This window comes from Amblyomma mixtum, unplaced genomic scaffold (genome assembly GCF_055824585.1).
Source record: "Amblyomma mixtum isolate Tamu unplaced genomic scaffold, ASM5582458v1 scaffold_26, whole genome shotgun sequence".
Classification (NCBI taxonomy): Eukaryota; Metazoa; Arthropoda; class Arachnida; order Ixodida; family Ixodidae; genus Amblyomma; species Amblyomma mixtum.
In genome coordinates, this window is record NW_028317723.1 from 449497 (window position 1) to 471761 (window position 22265).

The 22265-nt window shown below is 54.0% G+C and overlaps 1 protein-coding gene across 2 annotated transcripts in view; it reads right to left on the bottom strand.

The window, feature by feature from the left end:
- Positions 1–22265, bottom strand: part of LOC149324529 (uncharacterized) — a 36820-nt gene that overhangs the window by 8948 nt on the left and 5607 nt on the right. For both annotated transcript variants that reach the window (XR_016286831.1, XM_089565445.1), the window contains exon 2: positions 22082–22143. Coding sequence is in view for 1 of the 2 variants with exons in the window: in XM_089565445.1 (XP_089421571.1) it covers positions 22082–22143 (62 nt within the window). In the remaining variant the exon portion in view is untranslated. The remainder of the gene's footprint in view (positions 1–22081; positions 22144–22265) is intronic.

Here is a 22265-nt window from a genome sequence, read left to right on the forward strand (position 1 = left end):
CAGCTACGTGAAAAAAATGAGCAGGCCCTGAGGCCGCGATCAAATATCGAGCGTTAACACACTTAACATAGGCCGCCGGTTCGAATCCCTGCCGCGAGTAAGACTCAAACTTAACTAGTAAATTTAGGCTGCACAAAACGCGCAATTGTATGCTACCACACCCAATACTCTGCGACAAACGGTTGAGCCGCTGTGTTGATATAAATGTTCGTAAGGACGTGGAATTGGGTCGTAGGTTATCATCCCGGCCGTGAGCTAGGCTCTAACGGGTAGTAGGTTTATGCGGCGTGAAGCGCTGAAACGTACAGCATCATCAGGAACTTTCTGCCGCAAACGGTTATTCCAGATATTTTACATGGATATCGGGCCCAAGTGTCCCGACTTCGACTTCTGCCAGATATATATTTGTATGTGCACAGTAGAATCTCGATGATACGAAATTCAACTGGCAGCGAAAATATTCGTATCACCCGATTACAAAGTACTAGCAAAATTACTCGTTCGTCGTCTGCGGTCTCTCCTCCCGTTGCTTATTTCCTGCCACCAGGTTTGCTTCATCCCAGGCCGTGAAATACATAGTTTATCTTCTGTAACGCGAGACATCCTCACGTATACTTTACGGCGGCGCGCACAGGGTCTTCTTGTTTCCCTTGATCAAGAGAAGGCGTTCGACTTTTCAGAGCACGAGTATATTTACGGGATGCTGGATGCTTTCGGTTTCCCAGCTTCTTTCGTGCTTCTCATTAAAGAGATGTACAGAGATATTTCAAGCACTCTGTTCCTCGATGGCCGGGAAAGTACCGCGTTTGATGTTCGCCGTGTGTAACAAAATTCGGCGCATTTTAAAAACAAACAAAGAAAAAACCGCCGCGCGCACGGCGTCTCGCCGGCGCGAGCCCAACGGGAGAGAGGGAAAGCCCCCGCCGAGCGCGTGCCTCTCTCTCCATCGCCACGGCGTGCGCCGAAGGAATGAGTCATCCACGCCGAAGATTCTCGAACATGCGAGTCGGTTCTACTGCTGACCGGAGGAAAAGGGCGTAGCCTTGCGTGCACTAAGTCATGTCCCCCTCCTCTGCACTCGGACGTCGGCTACGCCGCCACGACGGCGCCACGCTAGAACACGCTGGAACCTTCGCGAAACGACTCCTGACTTTAACCAATGAGGACGCGCGGCCGGCGAGAGAAAGGAAGGGAGACAGCACGGGAGATGCTGCGTGTATGTGCGCGCCTACTGTGGCGCGTACAACAAACAGACGTGAGAGCGAGCCTATAAAAAGGACGCTGACAGCTCAGTCCAAAAGGGCGGCTTCGGCCCCGAGGAGTATCTGTTCTCGCTTAGGCGAGCGCGGCTTCGGCCGCTTCTTTTTGAGCAGCGTCCGCTCCGGCGCACGCAGTTGTTGCTGCGACGCGCGTCTTTTCTTTCCTTTTTCTCTTTCCTCTGATCTTTTAACTCTCCTCTATCTGCACGTGGCAGCGGTGGTGGCTTGGCTAGAGCCAGTAGCAGGCCCGTGCAATTTCCTCTTCATCCTTCTCTCAGTCACAACAACAACAACAGTCCGGACCGCCGTTTATGCTTCATCGAAGCGCGCCCGTTCGACTCCCGGGAAAACACCACTCGGCCAGCATCGGACCAACGAGGCAACGTTCGCCAGTCTGCGGGACGGCGTCGTCGTGGAACTCTGGTCGTCGGACTGCCGCAGTGCCCGGTGAACAAATTGTGTTTTGTTTGTTTACCTTTCTCTCTTGTTTTAGTGCACTTTAGGTGCAATATTGCCTGTGTATTGTATTCTCTCTCGAGTTTAACTTTGCACGAATTGCTTTGTTTTGATAATCACTTTGTATATGTTTGTACTAGTGATTGTGAAATCCTCTGTATCGTCTCTTTGCTATATAAACCTTGTTTTGTTTTGTGTACCTTTGGCTCCGACCCATTCTCTGGCTTGTGACCAGCGAAAGCTGGGCACCGAACGCCCAAAAACCTCTTGTCACTTGGTGGCTGGTCTCCGCTGAGCTTGCCACGCTGAGTCGAGGGCTCTCCTTCGAGTCCGAGACCGCTACCCCCACACGCTCTAAGGGTGTCTGGGAGCTTCCCACGTAAACGTGTGCGAAGTCTGGGTGACACCGTGGCGTCCGTCAAGGTTGTCCGCTCTCCCCCCTTTTGTTTGTCTTAGCATTAGAGCCTTTCCTCTTGGCAGTGAATCGCCACTCCCTTATTAGAGGTCTGGCTTTGCCAGGGAGCGAAGCGGTACGCGTCACTGCTTAGGCAGATGACATCACTCTGTACTTAGCTGATGAACGCAGCCTGCTTGAAACTCTAAATGTTTTTCGTGAGTACGCCTCCTTGTCTGGAGCTGCTCTTAATTACTCGAAGAGTTGTTACTTTTTTGTGGGGTCTACCCAGACTCGTATTTCATCTGCAATACCTTTGCAGTGGTGCGCGCAGATGCGCATTTTAGGTGTGACCTACGACTGTACTAGAATATGGGATGGTGTGTGGTCTTCGGTCGTCAACGACATTACAGCTCGTGTGCGAAGGGCGCAGACATTCGACCTGCCTCTGCTTGAGAGGCGCTACCTGGTTCAGTCAGTCATTCTCGGTGCCTTCTGGTACCTTTGCTATACTGTTAAACCACCCCTCCGTGTCATAAGGCGGGTGCAGACTACAGTTTTTTCTTTTTTTTTGGTCAGGCGGTACCGAGCTTGTGGCTCGTGCTGTTCTTGGACAACCACGGGAGAGAGGAGGTTTTGCCTTTCCAAATTTGTCTGTTACGTCCTCGCTGTTAGCTTTAAAGGGTATTTTGCGTATCCTGCTAGGAAACGCGTGTCCGGCGCGAACCCTGACTCGGTACTTTTTGGGCCCTTTGCGCTTTTTGGATCCCGCGGCCCCTGTTAATCATGGACCTCAGTCAGAGCAACTTTCCGCTTTCTATGCCTCGTCAGTGGCCTTTTACAGGCATGTAACAGCAGTAGCACCTGATGTTAACATCGTCGCAGACCGTGTGGTGGACATTATGGGCTCGCTATTGTTGCCTGTTGTGCCGGCGGCTCGCCGCTCACTTATGCGCCGCGTTCAGTGGGCGCGCTTAGCGTCGACACCTCTCCCAGACCATCTACGCGACTTTGTCTGGAAACTTGGCTGGGCAGTGCTCCCTACTTGTGATCGGTTAGAGCGATGGGGTGTTTTACGCTCCAGTACCTGTCCGAATTGCCCACTCCCGGAATCTAATCGCCACGCTACAGTCACCTGCGTGGTAGCGCGTGTCTTTTGGCGCGCGGTTCATGCGGGATTCCGTGGGCAGGGCATTTCGTACTTCGTCTCCCGCGGCCGATTCTCCAGCGGCCGTTTTGCTCGCCTGTTAATTGTTGCGGGTCTTTTTAGTTTATGGCGCAGTCGATGCGCCGCGGTCGCTGGTGGCTTTCGACGCCGCGCTGTGTGGCCGATTCTCGGCCGTCTCCGACGGGAGCTCATCAGTTTTTTGTCCGAGGAACTCTTTTTCTTGGGTGAGGAAGAGTTCCTCCGGCAATGGTCATGCCCATTCATTTCTGTGAATAATAGTCGTCTTGTCCTGGTTTTTAGGCCAAACTGGCGCTAAGGTGTCATTTTAAATATTTCAATGTCAAATTATTGTCTTTTCACCCTTGTGTCAATAGGTATTCTATCCTGTTTTACATCGCCCACGAGAAATTCATATTAGTTAGAGATGTTTATGGTAGCTGTTTAATTGGCTCGCCTTACATGCTTATTGTCATGTGTTCTTGAAAATGTCACTGTACCTGGTAACCTTGGCATGTGTACATATGTAAATAAAATTTTTTCTAAGCATCACCCGAAATTTCGCATCCCCAAAAACCGAGCAAAATTCGTTTGAAAACCTTCCAACACGCACGAAACATTAATTTTCGTTGAAAGAAGTCGCTTACATCCTTGTGCACGTTCTTTTGCGCAAGATCTGACAGCAGAGAGCTTTGACAACTGAAACATTGGGCTGCTGTGCTCTCCCGTACAGACTCGTAGGTGACGGCGCGCCGCAGAATATCGAGGGCGTGCATCGTTTCTGCTGCCGTCGGCGGTGGGTCATCACTGCTGTGGTCGCCGCCATCTTCTTCACTGCAAAGAATGCCAGGCTGTGATGGCGCTTCCTCCGCGATGTCTTCAACTGTACGGAGACCACAGGTGGCGAGATCGTCGACCGCGGTGACGAAATCGTCGCCGCAACTGTCGATGCCAAGCTGGTTCCAGACATCGGTCGGAATCGGGTCTGGCACTTTCGAGGCGGTAGCCACTGCGGATTTCAAACTCCCGCACATCGCGAAACAATTGGCAACTTCGCAGGAGTGACGCGATCCCAGGCCATTGCGAGAAAGTGCATAGCGTCCAGAAGACTGATCTGGAGATTCACGTCCTTCCGTTAAATTTTCGCAAGGAGACAGCGCACCAAAAAGCCTTGAAATGGTGCTTAACATTTCTTATAACTCCAGCAACCAGTGGTTGCAAATTACTCGTTGCGTTCGGGGGCAGGAACACCACCTTAACACTGTGTAGCGTCATTTGTTTCGGGTGGGCGGTGCACAGGTTCAGCAGCAAAACAATTTTTCTGTTTTGGCAAAAAAATTTGCTGTCAAGGTACGTGACAAATTCCATGAAGAGAGAAGACGTCATCCACGCCTCTTTGTTCGCCTTGTAGACGCAGGGCAATAATCGACCGGCTTCCTTGAAGCATCGGGCCTTTTGATACTTGCCAATGACGGTCAGCGGCATCCTTTCTAATCCGTCGGCGTTGCAACAAATCAAAACTGTTACACGCTGTTTGCTTTTTGTCCACACTGGAAGGCATCGCCTTTAAAGCACAAACTTTTTTCGGGCTGGAGATTGTAGAACAGCCCTGCTTCGTCTACATTAAAAATATCACGTGCCTCATATCCCGCTATGTAAGATGGCAGCGTGGTTGCCATCCCGTCTTCCACGGCGGAGGCGTCAACTTTTTTTCCTTCGCCACATACGCTCTTGTATGAAATCTTATGCCGTACCTTGAACCGGTGAATCCACCCACCGGAGGCCTGAGAGTTATCAATTCCCAGTTTGAGTGCGATGTTCGCTGCCTTCTCGCGAATCACTTTTCCGCGATGTGTACGCCGGCCACCGTGACCTCTCTGAACCACGTTAGAACCTCTTCCAACTTCACATGGCGGGCAGTTTTCGCTTTTTTTGAATTTATCGTGAAGCGCTGCACATTTTATACAATTTGGTTCCGCTGACCAACGGTCGTTGACAACGTTGACAGCGCCAGGCCTAGTTCCTTGGCCATATCAGTGCGCCTTTTCTTGGGCTCTTTGACCACCTTATTTAAAATTTCCAATTTGTCCTTAAAGGTCAGCGCCTTCCGCTTCCGTGACATTGCAGCATCCTTTCACGTTGCCGAGAAAGACGGTCACCAAACGACACGCTGTCAACACGTTTTAAGCCTCAGCCTCAACAAACGAGTAAACGAAACGCACGCTGACCGCTGCAGCGGAGACTCCGGAAAGTGCAAGAGCGGAGCCTACATGGCGACAAAGAAATGCGGAGAGGGCCGCAACAGGGCCGTGCGCACAACACCGCCGGGCTGGTTGGCTCGTTTGCAGAGAGCAACAACGAAATAAAAAAAATGGCTATGGCTTAGCTTAGGTTAAGCCGGGATATCAGCGAAAAGCTTCGTTTGGTTGTGGTTTAGCTTGTGGTTATGCCATGGCTGTGTACTTGTTGTTCCCCTGTAGATATACCACCGTTACTCCTGGCAGTGTGTCATTGTCTCATGTGAGTCATATAGCCACACATTATATGTTCTTCTGGCGTTACAGCAGCTAGCTCGGCCTTGCGCTTCTCGTATAACCGCTGCCTCTGAGCCAACTTGCAAGCCACCACTTCGGGATCTTCGTTCATGGCGAGGCGTGTGCATTTCTTCCACGAGCGCTCCTATATATATACCTTGCTGCGTTATCAGCGTGCGCCGATGCACACTCGGTAAACACGCGCACGACGCGCAAACGACGGCGAAGGGCGACCGACGGAGCCGCCGCCGACCACGTGCGCCTCTCCAGTGACGTGACGAACTCGTGCACGCAAGACGTGGCTAAAATTAATCACGGAGCACGCCGGACTCGATGTTGACTAGCCTAGTGAAGCTTTTCGCTACAATAAGCGGGGGGGGGGGGGAAGCGAAGAGAGAGACTGATGGAGAAGGGAAGCGCTCCATCGCCAACTTCGCTGCTGCCCCGGGTTCCCGAGCTGGTTTTTATTGCGAAAGCAATACTGCTTGCACTTCTCTGCCATCGATGGTCGTGGCGCCTCCTTACACAGCGGAGTGTCACGTGACCGTGTGACGTCACGACACACCGAGAGACGGGGCCCCAGCTCGCGCCATCAATGGCGGAGGTGCAGCCTTACACGCCAGATGCGTCGCTCTACCACGTGACTGCGTGACGTCGCGAAAGACCGAGAGCCGGGGGCCCCAGATCGCGCCATCGATGAACGGGTAGCTAAACAACGAGCGTATGCAGCAGCCTGACGAGCACGCCGGTCAACATCGCTTGATGCGGGTGCATCTGCAAGTACGGGGCCATGTTTAATGAGTGGTGTTATTGGTAGCGAAACTATGGAGATAGCCAGTTTGGAGACAAGTTTCATGAACGCTCTTAATGCCGAAGATACTTCAATGGGCGAAGAATCTATGTATAGTATGGAACGACACAATTTCAACATACCAGTTGTATAAACAAAGCTCCAGCTCGCGCCGTTGGCGCAGAGCGGCGGTAGACACGGCGGATGCGGGCTGAAGAAACGGATGAAGTTGCTTTGGCAAATTCCGGGCTTAACCAAGCTGAGCCTGTGCCAATTTTTTCCCGGTGTTTTTTTTTTCTTTCGCGCGTGTGTGCGTGATCCGTGCTGCGCCGCTGCGCACGCTTTTCACGCTGTGCGTGCGTGCGGGCCTCGACGGTCGTGATACCGATGTTTGTATCACTCGTCGCGAAGTGAAAAAGTGTTCGGAACATCTGATTTTTTGCCCATTGAACGCAATGCAATCCGGCCGGGGAATTTTATGAATTCGTATCACACCAAAATTCGTATTCGGCTGTTATAGTCATCTAGATTGCTATCTCCTAGACGCCTAGCCTACTTTTGTAGTAGGTGATTTTAATCGTCTACTGAACCCCACGCGTGATGTTAGCGGCCCTGGACAGGGTCTTCCTACTCTGCTGCGCGCTCCCTTCGGGACCTACATATGTAGTTCCGCCTGTCTGAGGCATGGGTCTCCCTTCATGGCGTCAATTTCGTAGCCACGTGTGAAAAGGGGGAGGTCAGCTAGTAGGCTGGGTGTTTCTTTTCCCACCCGAGCTCACGCGACTCGTCACTTCCTGCGGTGTACTCGCGTTTCCCACGGCCACTCCGCGCATCTCTGACCGTCGGCCGCTGTCAGTGGTGTTGGATTTCAGCAGATGCGCCCCATGTGTTGGCACGTGGCGTATGTACGCCAGCCTACTGACAGATTGGTCGAGCGTCGCGTCGTTACAGCGTGCGCTCAGTGCCCCGGGCGGGAGCATTGATTCACCAGTGCCGTGGGATCAACGTAAGGCCGAGCGGCGTTCCATCCTTATAGGGGAGGACCGCCTGCGCAGAGCTCGCATCACTCGCGAGCTCAAAGAGACGCTGGCATGTATCCGGCTGGTCAAGCGAGGCGCGCCGCTCTCATTTGCGATGCGCCACTACCTTAACCTTTTGAAAGTGCACTACGAGTGCCTGTTGCGGCAGTCATCGTGTGTGGCGAGCCGGGCTCTCGTTCAGGGCAGGCCCGTAGCAGACCCCTCGCTGTTACGGCAGGTGTGCTCTGGTGCCTTCGAGGAGGACGCGCCCGCTCTGACTGAGCAGCTCCCGCTAGACAACGGGACCAGGAGCAGAACGCCGACTGCGCTCGGAGCGAGCGGACGCATCTTATATGCGGTCTGCGATTTTCCGGCGATTTCACCAGTTTCCGGCTATTTACAGCCACCAATTTTTCACAGGGCGGCCCGCCACCGATCCGGCGTCACCTGTGGAACTTTTAACCACTTTCAGGCGAGTGCCTTCAACTTTACAGCCGATTTGCGGCCACGCCCGACCGCGGGAGCTAGGCCTAAAGGCTCAGCACGCCTACTGCGTGCTCTGCTCCCACCTGTGGTGATGGTGGTGGAAAACATTTATGTACAGGTATAATACAGGAGGTTATGCATGAGCTGCCCCAGAGAGGGCCAGTGCTTACAAATACTAGGTGGAGGTCCCTAGTTCGGGACCCCAGTGGCATCGGCCGCCGCCCAGGCTCGCGCGACCAAGGCCCGTTGGGCCTGCAGGTCAGAGCAGCCGAGCAGGGTCGCCTCCCAGTCCTCCCGGGTGGGGTTGGGGTGAGGGGGGATAGCAGGGTTGGAGGGGCAGGCCCACACCATGTGGTAGATGTCCGAAGACTTCTCCGCACAGTGCGGACAGCTGCCCGAGAAAGAAGGGTCGAGGTGTCTCAGAGCTGCCGGGCACAGCAAAGTATTAGTATACAGGCGGAGCAGAAGCCGCTCCTCCGCCTTTCACAGACCTTTACACGGGCGGGGATAAAGACCATGGCCAGATTGATAGAGTGAAACGATGTCTTTGAAGGTGTAAGCTGCAATAAATTCGAGTGCCTGATCGTCAGGGTCGGAGGGGAATGTCCGGTGAGAGAGCGCGCGGGCGGCGGCGTCAGCTGCCTCATTTCCCTCAAGGCCCATATGAGCGGGAGCCCAAACGATACGCCGGTGCGCGGCGTCACCGGTGTAGACGCTATTTTGAAGAATGCGGTAGGCTAGATACGGTACCCAGCCCTGCTCGACGTTCCGACAGGCCCCTCGTGAGTCGGAAATAATTGTTTTTGAAGTGGGATCAGATGCAGCCAACGGAAGGGCGACCTCCTCGGTATGTGTTAGGCCGCGGGCTCGGAAAGTAAGGCCGTTCACAGTTTTGGATTGGTGGACGACTACGACCGTACACCATCTCCCATGGTGGGGGTCGGAGGCTTCCACGTAGAATAAGCCGGATATCAATCCATAGTGGCGGGCCAGGGCTTCCGCCCGCGCCAGGCGCCGGCCGTTATGGTCCTCACGGTTCGTCATCGAGGGAAGTGGGCCCAAGTTGAGGGCGCATCTCCACTGGGATGTAATAGGTATGCACTCTTCCATGAGAGTGGTATGTTGGATGTGTAGTCGGGCAAGGAGGCGGCGACCCGACGATGTCTTTGAGAGACGTGTGTATTGGTTAGTCAAGTGGGCTTCCCGGAGCTCCCGAAATGTGTTCACCATGCCTAGCCCCAGGAGGCGCTTGTTGGAGGTGGTCACGGGGAGGCCAAGAGCCCGCTTAATAATTTTGCGGAGGATGACTTCGAGTGAATCCTCGTCTTGCTTCCGCAGGTGGAGGTATGGAGTCGAATATAGAATTCGACTGGTTACAAATGCATGCGCCAGCCGCAAGGCGTCCTTACATCGTAACCCCCCGCGCTTGTTATAAACCCGGCGGACCAAGCGGCCCACCTGGTCCCCCACCTGACGGAGTTTGGCCAATGTTGTTTCTGACCGTCTGTCTTGATGTATAAAGAGCCCCAGTACCCGGACTTCGATATTTTCAGGGATTGGACCTGTCTCGAGAGACAATGAAATTTTGGCTGTGCACTTTGGTGAGGGGCGTATGTGCACAAATTCAGACTTTTGGGTGGAGCATTGGAGGCCGCAGCAGTGAGCATAACGGTCCACTATGGTCGCCGCCTCCTGCAGGTTAGCCTCAATGTCTGCAAGGGAACCCTGCGTGGCCCACAGGGGGATGTCATCAGCGTATACAGCGCATGCTGCACACGGGCGACAGCGTCCAGCTGGGCCGGTAGGCGCATCATAGCCAAATTGAATAAGAGGGGAGAGAGCACCGCGCTCTGGGGTGTACCCCGGGTTCCTAAATGAAAAGGGCCATGTTCTTTATCCTGGATCCGAATGTAAGATTGTCTGTCGGTTAAAAATTGTCGAATGTATTGAAAGGCATTTCTGCCGCAGTTAGTTTGAGAGAGGTGGGTGAGAATGATCTCGTGGGTAACGTTGTCGAATGCACCCTTCAAATCCAAGGCGAGTACGACCTGGTCATTGTGAGGGTATTCCACGGGGTCGAGGACAGCCCGATTGAGTTGTAGCAGGACATCTTGTGCAGATATGTGTAGGCGAAACCTGAACATGGTGTCTGCGAAAAGGTGTTTGGATTCCATGAACTCGGACAACCTGTCACGTACCATCGTCTCCATGAGTTTGCCCACACAGGAAGTCAGAGAGATGGGGCGGAGGTTGTCCGTGTTGATGGCCTTGCCAGGTTTAGGAATGAAGGTGACCAGGGCGGTCTTCCACTCGATGGGTAGTGGCACTTCCCCAAGCCAGATTGAGTTAATGTAATTCAATAAAGACAGGTATGCTGGGTCGGGGAGGTTAGCTAACAATTTGACTGTAATTTTGTCCCGACCCGGAGCGGTGCCACGTTTCATTTTTGCCAGGGCCGCCCTCAGGTCATGGAGCTGGAACGGTTGATCCAGCTCAACGTTCTCATAACCTGCATAACAATACGCCGGCCCGCGGGAGTCCTGGGTGGTGCACAAGTACTGGTCCCGGAGCTTGTGCGCCAATTGATTTGTGTTGCCCTGAAAGCTGTGTATTGCTCTTTGAAGGTGTTTTTGAGTTTCCGTGCGTGTTTGCGTTGGGTCAATTAGGGCGCGAAAGAGTCGCCATGTGTTCCGGCTGGACATTTGCCGCGCGGCCGTATTGCATCGGGCCACCCAGTTGGAGTCGGCGAGTTGGGCCGCATACTCAGCCGCTCGTTGAGTGAGCTCGGCGATGCGAGCTTTAAGTTTCCGGTTGTGCTTCTGCCGGCGCCACTGACGGACGAGGCAATGCCGGGCCTCCCAGAGATGGATCAGGTGGTTGTCCACGTCCGAGACCGCCTCTGAGAGCTGAATTTGAGTTTCGGAGGAGCGAAGGCCAGAGACCAATTGTTGTGACCAAGACTGGTAGCCCTGCTCATGTATGGGTGTGACATTGTTATAATTCTGCCTGAGCTTGGTCCAATCTGGGAGTCGGGCTTGTGTTGTTGGTCGCGCGAAATGAAGGGTCCTAATCGTAGTATTCAGGAGGCAGTGGTCGCTGCCGAGGGTTTCCTTGGTGTTGACCCAGTCTGCATATTGAATGTTGCGGGTGAAGGTCAAGTCCGGACATGTATCCCTAGTCACGGAGTTGCCTATACGAGTTGGGTGGACTGGGTCAGTGTGAAGAGTGAGGCCCAGCGTTGACGCAAGCTCCGCCAACTTGCGTCCCCGCTTCTCTTCACGGTAGTAACCCCACATCCGAGCGGGAGCGTTGAAATCGCCCACAATCAGGAGGGGGTCCCGACCCGCAACTCTCAGTGCGCAGCTAAAGAGGTCCGCAAATGATACACTCGGCAATTTCGGATTGCAGTATACATTGAGTATGTGTAGCGGTGGGTCCTGTTTGCGGAGTGGGAGGAGGGTCACCATTACATAGGAGTATTCAAGTTGCATGTCTAAGTCGAACTGGTTGGCTGTATAATTTCTATGGACTAATAGGCAAGACGAGGGATCCTGCTGGAACGTCGTATAATTTGTTAGTAAGGCGCCTTTCCCTGGCTCTTGGAGGGCAACTACGGCAGGCAAATGCTGAAAGGTTGAAAGGAAAAGTCGGAGGTCGGCCCACTTGGAACGGGACCGGAGCCCCCGACAGTTCCATTGAGTAATCGTAATGGGGGAAGCCGATTTGGAAAGAGGGGAGCGCCTACACCGGTGGTGTCCCGCCATGATCAGATTTAGAGGTGAGAGGTGGAAGTGAGGTTGCCCCCGAGCCAGATACAAGGGGCTGAAGCTCAGCAACTGGAAGGGGGCAGCTGTCTTCGTCATCGTCAAGGTAATTTACTCGGCGGGACAATCTGGAGGGCCGACCAGATACGTCCTTAAGAGGACCGGTTCTGCGAGAAAGGCGGGTATTAGTCGCTACGTGTTGAGCGATCATAGATGGGATGGCCTCCATGACTCTAGCGATGAGGCGTTCCATCGCAGTTTCCAACAGGGTGTCAAATTTCGCATTAAGACGGGCTTCGAGTTCGGCAAGGGAGGTTCCAGAGCCGGCGCCACCGCCGTCTCGCTCTCCATAGCGTCCGCGTCGGGGGTACTAGGGGGAGGGGGAGTTGTTTTAGCTGCTAAGGCTTCAATTTTGGCAAGTAGCATCTCGTTTTGTGCCCGGAGAGAAGCTACAAGGTTGTGGAGCTCAGCGTCAGCCGCCGAGCGAGGGCGAAGGGAGAGGGGGTGGGAGGAGGAGGCAACCCTGCCTGAACCGCTCACCTGTTTGCCATTTTTGACGACGCTGGCCCAGGAACCGGCCGCGCCATTCTTGTCCTGAGAGCGGGCTTGCTTCTCCTGGCCGCCGTGTGGAGGCGGTGGTTGCACTGGACAGCTCTTGACGTCCTTCCCGCTAGTAGGCGTCTCTCGTTGTGAAGCATCGCTGCTTGGGTGACGTGGTTGCCTGCCCGTCCCGCTGGATTTCCCGCCCTTAGGGGCGGCTGGCTTGGTATGCCGATATTTAGCACTGCAGTCCCGCGAGTTCGTGGCATGGCCACCACCACAAACCGCACATTTTGGCATACACTGGTGGGGGGCCTGCACCCCCTCTTTTATGGGTGCCTGCTGTCCACACAGGCCACACTTGTCTTGTGTTGGGTTGGGACAAGAGTCCGCCCGATGGCCGACAGTTCCGCACAAACTGCAGGCCGGAATAGTGCGCAAATACTGGTGCACTGTGACAATCTCGGAGTTGTAGTGCACGTATCGAGGCCTCACCGTGCCGGCAAAAGTGAGCCGAGCCTTGTTTGAGGAGCCGAATTTGCGGATATCGAGTAAAGTGCCGCTCCTCCACTGCACGCAAGGTTGGAGAGACTCAGACGTCTCTTGGTTGGCCACCGTAATGACCCCATAGCAGACGTCCGCTTCGTTTTCTTTGAGATGGCCGGCGAGAGGCACATCTCCTATGGTCGATTTGATAGAAAAGTCGCCTAGCAGACGGTCTGCGACGTGAGCGTTCCGGGTGCTGGCGAGGATCAAATTTTGCTCCTTGCTTAAAAGGAGGCTCAACTCGGCTGCCTGAGGCGCCCCGAGGAAAGCGCCGAACGCGCCACCGAGCTCGCCGTGTTGAAAGGCGTCCCGGATGGCCAACGATTTCCGGGGCTTGATCATGATGACAAAGTCGTTCTTTTCAAACTTTGGTAAAGGCTTGGGCCTCCACTTGGTCACTGGGTTGCGGCCCTTACGGCCGGAGTCCTTCGCCGCTTGCGAGGCGGGAGCTTGGTGGGTAGCATTTTCGGCGGTTGCCGAGGCGTCCGCCGCTATTTTGGCCTCTCGTCTGGAGCGACGTTCAAGTAGACGGAGGAGAGATTCATTGCGGATCGGTTCCGCGGGTGCCGATTTGGGTTCCACAGTGACGGGAACGGTCGACCAAGACATGGCGTCCGGGTCATAACCGCGTTGAACGGGCGTATCCGTCATCTTGCTGAAAGCAGGAGCTCCCTCGCAGCCGAACGCCGGCGCAGCCGTTAGGCTTAGCGTCGGCGTCGGAGGCGGGAAGGAAAACCCGCTTTAAAATTTGAAAAACTGGGCCCACCTGAATTAAATTGGTGTCCACGGATGCCGATCAGCTTGCCGAGTCCAAAGTGAGCAAAATTGATGAGGTCTAACGACTTGAGTCGTGGCTCCTGTCAAAAAATGACGGAGCCGAAGCGCCACACGTCTGACAGACGCGATACGCTGCCGCGCTCCCCCCCACCTGTGGCGGCGACGCCCGCTTCGCCTCGACGGCGCTTCCCTGCATTTAAAGATGCAGTACACAGTCGCCGGCACGGATGTTACCGCCGCGGAGCTGGCCGATGGCACTTGGACGGCACTCGAAATGCAACGCCGCTACAGACGCCCGCCACCACCGGCAACGCCGCCGGCCACCACCCAAACGCCCGCAGCCACCACTGTCCTCTCATACCAACGACCCCGCAGCCGTCTACCACTGCCGACTAAAAGACGACCACTTCCTCGCCTGCCTACAGAGGACTACAAAATCGTCTTCCGACCGCAAGGTACCGTCGACCTCAACGCAGTCGGCCCGGCGAAATTGGCGATGGCCATCTACAACGCCGCCAAGATCGACGGCCGCCTTGCAATCACCGCTGACCAAGTCCGCACCCACCCCACAAACAACACTGTCACCATCAGCACACCGGACAAAGAACGGGCGTTCCTGTACGCTAAAATACGAACTTTAACCATTGACTCCAACGCCATCCTGGTAGCCACGTACGCCCCAGCCCCCGATGACTCCGCGCGAGGAATCATATATAGAGCCTACAATCACGAGACCGACTCTGAGATCCTCGCTGAGCTCCAAGCTCGAAACCCCGACCTCCCCGTAGTCGCCGCACGCCGCATGGGCCGCACACGACATTTCGTGGTGACTACCGCTAATGCCAAGCTACCCCGCTACGTGAGGTATCTCGGCTTCACTTTTGAGGTGTTCCCCTACAAAAGCCGTCCGGAGGCATGCTTCAACTGCCGGAAACTAGGCCACAGGGCGGATGTGTGCCGCCACCCGCGACAACCAACCTGCCGACGCTGTGGCGCAGCCCATGACCCTCCTCCAGCTGGCCAACCGCCCACGTGCCAAGCCTCATGCATCGACTGCAAAGGTGCCCATCCTACAGGCAGCAGAAGCTGCAAATACCAGTTGACGTCCTCCACTCGGCCAGTCTTCCCCATCGGTCACTGACTCCGATACCGGCTCCAACTCGGCAAACCCCGGACGCCAGTCCCGGTCCCGAGACCGCAAACGCGGCGACCACAACCTTCTCCGGGACGGCTCCTTCCCCCCGCTTGGCAGCGACAGCCCTTCCAGCCGCACTCGCAGCCGTTCCACATCCGCCTCACGCAGCTCTCGGGCCAGCTCTCAAGCCCGGCCGGAGATCAAAGCAGCCAAACAAGTTGGATGGAAGACTCCTGCACAAGTCACCGCTTCTCCACCAGATTCACAGGTAAGGGAGCTGGCAGACATGATCAAGGAACTACAGCTACAATTGGCCAAAGCAAACGCTAAAATTCATAGCCTAGAATCAGCACAGGCAAACCCCAAATTGCAACCGCAGCAGGTGGCTCACGCTCCCACATCCGACCCCGTAGGTGATGCACACATGGACACTGAGCAGTCTAAGCGCACGAAGCGTAAAGCAGCTCCCCCCTCTTCAGAAGCAGACATAGATGCCAAATTAGAGGCAGCTGATACGCGAATGGCCCAATTCGAGGGTGCCCTCCTTCGACTCGCCCTCACCATTGACCGTCTAGTAGAAAGCTGCGCCACAATGGCAGCCAACATCCAAACCCTTCATGCGAGGCTCGATACCCTCACGAATCCCCCGACATCCGCAACCCCCTTGAAGTCGACAACCCCTCCTAACTACCCAGCACCCATTATTGTCGCCACATCGGAGAGTGCTACCGCGCGCTCACGTGCAGGCGGCATTCTTAAATCACCCGTCGTGCTATCACAGCGCCCCGAACCTTTCGGGAAACGCGATGGCTAGCTCCCCATTCACAGTTTGGCAATGGAACTGCAGGGGCTTCAAGGCGAAGCGGCGAGCCTTGGAGCACACCCTGCAGGCCCAACCGCACACCCCCCACATCATCGCACTTCAGGAAACCTACATGGACACGAAACTTACCAGCTACGCCGCATATAACCAACAAACGACACCAGACCACCGGCCGAACACCGCCAACCTGGTCCACCGAAATTTAGCAGCTAATCATATAGACCTTAGTTACCCCGAGGTTCCGCACACTTTCGTACAGGTCCTACCGAACAGCCGCTCACAAGCCCCGCTCCACATCCTCAACGTCTACAGCCCCCCTAGCGACAAAAGCACATGAGTGGCAACCCTCGTTCGTAAGGCCTGCGCGACTGCACAAACAGGGATGCTACTCATCTTAGGTGACTTCAACGCGCCGCATACCGAGTGGTGCTACCCCCGCAAAGCATGCGGTAGTAAGGGAGCCAAAGTCTGGGAGACAGCCCAAACACTGGGCTTGACACTACTCCTAGACCCCGACAGGCCTACTCGCATTGGAAACAGTGTCACACAGGACAGCTGCCCCGATCTCACTTTCGCCCGCAACATCCCAGACGCACGCTGGGAAAACCTCCGCATGAACATAGGTAGCGACCACTATGTTCTCAGCACAACCTTCACGGCTACACACAGGAAATCCCCCAACCGAACAATCAGGCACACTAACTGGGATGCCTTCCGATACGTGCGCGCAAAACGCATTTTGGCCCCCATAGACGACCTGGACACATGGACAAACTCGCTGCTCGAAGACACCGCCAATGCCACCTCCACGACTACCCAGGACGAGGATAGCCCCTCTCCCGACGCCAAACTCATACACATGTGGGAGGCCCAGCGCAGTCTTAGCGCTCGCTGGCTCCGCCAAAAACACAATCGACCCCTCAAGCTCCGTCTCGTTCGCCTCGAGCGAGAGATCGAAGCTTACTCCATCAAACTGAGTCAGGAGCAATGGCATCAAACCTGTGACCGTCTTAACGGCCAGTTAGGATGCAAAAACTCGTGGTTCTTGCTCAGACATCTACTGGACCCAACTCACACCAAATCCACATCTCACAAGAACCTCACCCGTGTCATACACGCTTTTCAGGGAACAAATGAGGAACTCCTCGCTACCCTGAAAGACAAATACATCAATACTTCCACTGAAATTCCCATCCCTTCAGGATACACGGGTGCTCAGAACACCAACATGGACGCCGACATCACGGCAGGAGGAGTCCGCGCCGCCCTCAACCAGATTAAAACCACCGCGGCCGCTGGCGACGACCACATAACCAACAAGATGCTACGTAACCTCGAAGATCAGTCCGTCGAGGCACTCACGGACCTCTTCAACCAACACTGGCTTGAGGGTCGCCTTCCAGACACTTGTAAGCATGCCAAAGTGATTTTCATACCTAAGCCAGGCAAAGGACTCGAGCTGGGCAACCTTCGGCCCATCTCGCTCACGTTCTGCCTGGGAAAGGTCATGGAACACGTCATACTCAATAGACTCCACACTCACGTAGACCAAGAGGACCTTTTTCCCCCCACAATGATCGGCTTCAGGACCGGCCTCTCCACTCAAGACATTATGTGGCAAATCCAACACGACATCCTCGATCCGAGACCCATGCGAGCTACACGAACCATCCTAAGCCTAGATGTCAGCAAGGCTTTCGACAACGTGTCACATGCTTCCATCCTGGCAAACCTCTCACAAATGAATGTAGGCACTCGCACTTACAACTACATCGCCGACTTTCTTCATAACCGTACAGCAGAACTTCACATTGCAGACCTCCACAGCGAGAAGATCACACTAGGCACCCGAGGAACACCACAAGGAGCAGTCCTATCTCCGTTCCTTTTCAACACTACAATGAGAGGCCTCCCTCCGCTCCTGGAAGAGAGACCTCACATTAAACACTCAATATATGCCGATGATATTACCCTGTGGACAAACTCTGGCTCTGACGGGGAAATCCAAAACTCGCTCCAAATAGAAATCGATAAAGTACACTCTTTTGTACAGGCGAACGGGCTCACATGCTCCTCCATGAATTCCGAATTACTAGTCATCAGAGACAGACGAGCTCGTCTGCCCGTACCCGACCCGCAAGAACCTATTGTGCTTCAAGTCGACACACAACCCATACCTCCGGTCCACACCATCCGCGTTCTGGGTATGTTAATACAGAACACCACGCAAAACTGGGAGGCCATTCAGCGCCTCCGCACCACAGCCAATCAGATCAACGGCCTTATCCGCCGCATCAGCACCCGCCGCAGAGGTATGAAGGAGGATTACCTCTGTCGGCTCACACAAGCTTTCCTCATTAGCAGGATAGTCTACTCCTACCCCTACTATCACCTCCTCCGGAAGGACGAGGAAGCTGTGAACAGCATTTTACGTTCAGCGTACAAAGCGGCACTGGGGTTACCTCAGTACGCCAGCACACAGCACCTCCTCCAACTCGGCATCTACAACACGCTCACAGAACTCATAGAGGCACACAAGACCGCCCAAATCCACCGCCTCTCCCGCACTAACCACGGGCGGCTCATACTTGACCGTCTCAACATCAACCCCATAGGCGACGTCCACCCATGGCGCCCATTCCGATAGGGGTCTATAGCCGCCTAGTTATAAAACCAATCCCCAAAAACATGCTACCTGGCCTCCATGATACGCGCCTTCAGCTGAAACCCAAGCACTAGATGCCACATACCTTGCGACGAACACGCAATATACGTAGATGCTGCACGGCAAAGTGCAAACACATACGTGGCTTGTGCAACTACGCCACAATCTACTCTCGTCACCGCCGCCACAGTAGTAGCTCACTCTCCGACAGCGGCAGAAGAAGCCGCCATCGCGCTGGCCATCGCTGACCCACGTACGCGCATAGCCCTCAGCGACTCCAAAAGAGCCATACAAAATTACTCGGCAGGTTTTATCTGCCACCCCGCTGCACGCATCCTTTGCGGCTGCACTCCCGACCATAAGATCAACCTGGTCTGGGTACCGGCCCACGCGCGAAACTCTGGAAACGAAGGGGTCGACCGACTAGCCCGAGGGCTAACCAACCGGGCGGCCGGCCCCACGGACCCAGACGCTCTTGCCGAGGCTCCCCAGACCTTTGCCGAAATTACCAACCTCTACAGAGAGATGAGACGCCAGTTCCCGCCTCCACACCCCGACTTGAATCGAGCGCAAGCCACCTTGCTCCGCAGGTTGCAGACACACTCCATCCTTAGCTATTCTAGACTTTCACTCAACACAGACGGGGAATACGACCCCGTCTGCGAAAATTTTTACCAGGAAGAAATCGCCACCCAGGCTCACATCCTCTGGGGTTGCGCGGGAAATCCGCCCCCTCGAACCTTACTGCCAGCTCCCTCCGAAGACGGATGGAACCAACTCCTCAGAAGGCCAGACAAGAGCATCCAACTGGCACTCATTTCGTGGGCCCAGGAAGTCGCCCCCACCTGGAGGCCACACCAAGCCCACCTGCCGTAAAACCTGCCAATCTATGGCAATAAAGTTGTTTCTCTCTCTCTCTCTCTCTCGCAGCAGCGCCGCGGATATCAGCGACGTTTTCACTCGCCACGTGTCTCCGCGGGCGTGTGGGCGGCCCTCAATTCCGCGAAGCGATCTGGCAGTACTGCCGGGGCCTCCCTGTAGTTTCGGAAGAGGCCGCTGAACAGCTCTGCGCCCCGGTGACGCGGGACGAGCTCTAAGCGACGCTAAATAAAATGAACGCCGCTTTGATCCCTGGATAGGACGGTATCCGCGTTAGCTTTTACTCTTTTAGAAAGCTGTATAGCTTTCCTTTATAGGCGCATGGCTGCGCTGGGGTGGATGTCAATGAGTAATTACTCCCTTATTAGCTTTTACGCAGTTCTACGCAGTACTGTAAAGCGCCTTGCTCGGCATCGTCAATAGCTTCCTGTTCAATAGCTTCCTGACGGACGGAGTTAGGCCAGAGTCGTTCCGCTACAGAAGGGCCATGCTCATTCTGAAGCCCGCCGTGCCCCCACGTGACCCACAGGCGGAGCGCCCGATCACTCTGCTCATCGCAGACTACAAGATCGTGGCATCACTGCTGGCGATCAGGCTGAGCGCGACTCTGCCCTCACTAGTAAGCCCTGCGCAAATGTGTAGCGCGGGGCCAATCGGTGTTCTGTACCCTCGCACTAACTCGTGACCTGTTCACGTCCACCTCGAGAACGGGAATCCCGGGCTTCTTCGTCTCGTTAGTACAGAGTAAGGCTTTCGACCGCGTCAAGCATCGAGACCTGCTGAGCGTCCTGGGGGCCTTCGGGTTTCCTTCAGAATTGGTGGCAAAAATCAGGCTTCTCTACTCGGGCCTCTCGGCCCATTTCACAGTGAATGGAGCGATTATCTCGCCTTTCAGTATTTCCCGTGGCATTATTCAAGGCTGTTCTTTGCCGCCCATGCTGTTTGTATTATACATAGATCCGCTATTGCGTCGCATCGTCGAGAGCCCATCCGTGCGCTGTTTCCCCCTGGCAGGCCAAGGCCATGTTAAGGCCTCCGCGTACACCGACGATATGTCCCTGTTTTTGCTGGACGAGGACTAGACACCTCTCCTGTATTAGACACCAATGAAAGTGTGTGATGTGCGCGCGCGAAAGCCGTGTAACATGGAACTTTAGCGACACGAGTGGGCAGTAAACTTTGCGCTACTAACTCCAAGACTGCGTGTTAGAACTTTGGCGGGCTTCCCGCATATGCGTTTTTTCTTGCGTCTTCGGCAACTGCGGTCGCTTTTCAATTATAGTGTGTTTTTCGAAGGACAGTAGTTTCTTAGGCCACACTGTCCAATAAACTTGTCTCAAGTGATATTTATTCTATTATGTAACCACCTCAGTTACGATGCCAGCCACTGCGTTACGGTTGCGTTATAACGAACAACGTTAAACGCGAGAAGTAGAGCTTAACGCTCACCATCTTATGGTCACCATCTTAAATCCGATCCATGGGATCAGCATAAATCGGAGGCTCGAAGCGTGACCAGTAGAGCTGATGGTTTAAAAATCTAAGGCCATTAAAGAAAGGTGTTCAGAAGACTAAATGAATTCAGCTAATAACCTTTTGGAACACTAACATAGTAACTAAAGTCTAATTTAGCAGGCCATTCACAAATGATCAATATGGTATGATATTGTTAAAGAGTAGTTGGCCACACAAAATAGACAGAACCAGGAAGGCAGAACTAGGATATACCTTTGTGATGCGCATGGTATGGTATGGTATGGTATGGTATGGTATGGTATGGTATGGTATGGTATGGTATGGTATGGTATGGTATGGTATGGTATGGTATAATATGGCATGGGGTGGGATGAAAATGATATGTTAAGGTGTGGTGCGGTTAGGAATGGTACGGTACAGTAGGGAATGATATGATATGACATGATATGGTATTGTATGGTATGGTATAATATGGTTTTGCTTTTTCGGATTCAACGTCCAAAAGCAACTCAGGCTATTAGGGACGCCATAGTGAAGGACACCGGAAATTTCGACCACCTGGGGTTCTGGCTCTCACATCGCACAGTACACGGGCCTCTAAATTTTGCCTCCATCTAAATTCGACCGCCCCGGCCGAGATAAAACCAGCGATTTTCGGCTATGGTACGGTATTGTATGGTATAGGTTTAACACCTCGAAGCAGTATGAACTTTGAGGGAAAACTTAATTGAGGGCACAGGTTTAAATCAGAAGAACTGACGATTTTTAAATGCCCACTAGATGTCGTGCAGTTCTTGAGCGTTCAACCATATTGCCGGCATCGAAATGCAGCCGCCGAGGCAAGGATTCCATCCCTCGACCTAGAGAACACCAACTGGTTGGTTGGTTTATGGGGTTTAACGTCCCAAAGCGACTAAGGCTATGAGAGACGCCGTAGTGGAGGGCTCCGGAAATTTCGGCCACCTGGGGTTCTTTAACGTGCACTGACATCGCACAGTACACGGGCCTCGAATTTCTCCTCCAAAGAAATTCAACCGCCGCGGCCGGGATCGAACCCGCGTCTTTCGGGACAGCAGCCGAGCACCATAGCCACTGAGCCACCGCGGCGGCTAGAACACCAACTGAATTCTAACCCACGTGATCCAATGCGATCGCTTGGTAATTACAGAAATATTTGTATGGCTGCCGTGTAATCGTTCTAGCCACATGCGTACGATCGCATTCTGCTCGAGGCCAGGTTTCGAGGGCACAGCAAGCTGTTACCACTTGCATCAAAGTACATTTCATGCTTTGGGCGAATTTAAGAACAGAGCACACACTGCAAGGATATTTCAAATATTGCATAATGCAAGAAAATGAGATTTTTTTCAAACCTTTCTCGCGTTGAAATATGTCTTATTCAAGTCTTCATACGGATAAGATGATTCAGCCGTGCCTACAAGTGGTAAAGAAAGTTTCAGTGTTCTTAAATGACTATGCAAGAAAAAGCACGTAGTTGCTAAATGCCCGCTACTTATCTTGAAAGCAAAACCAAAATAGGTACTACATAGAATAAAC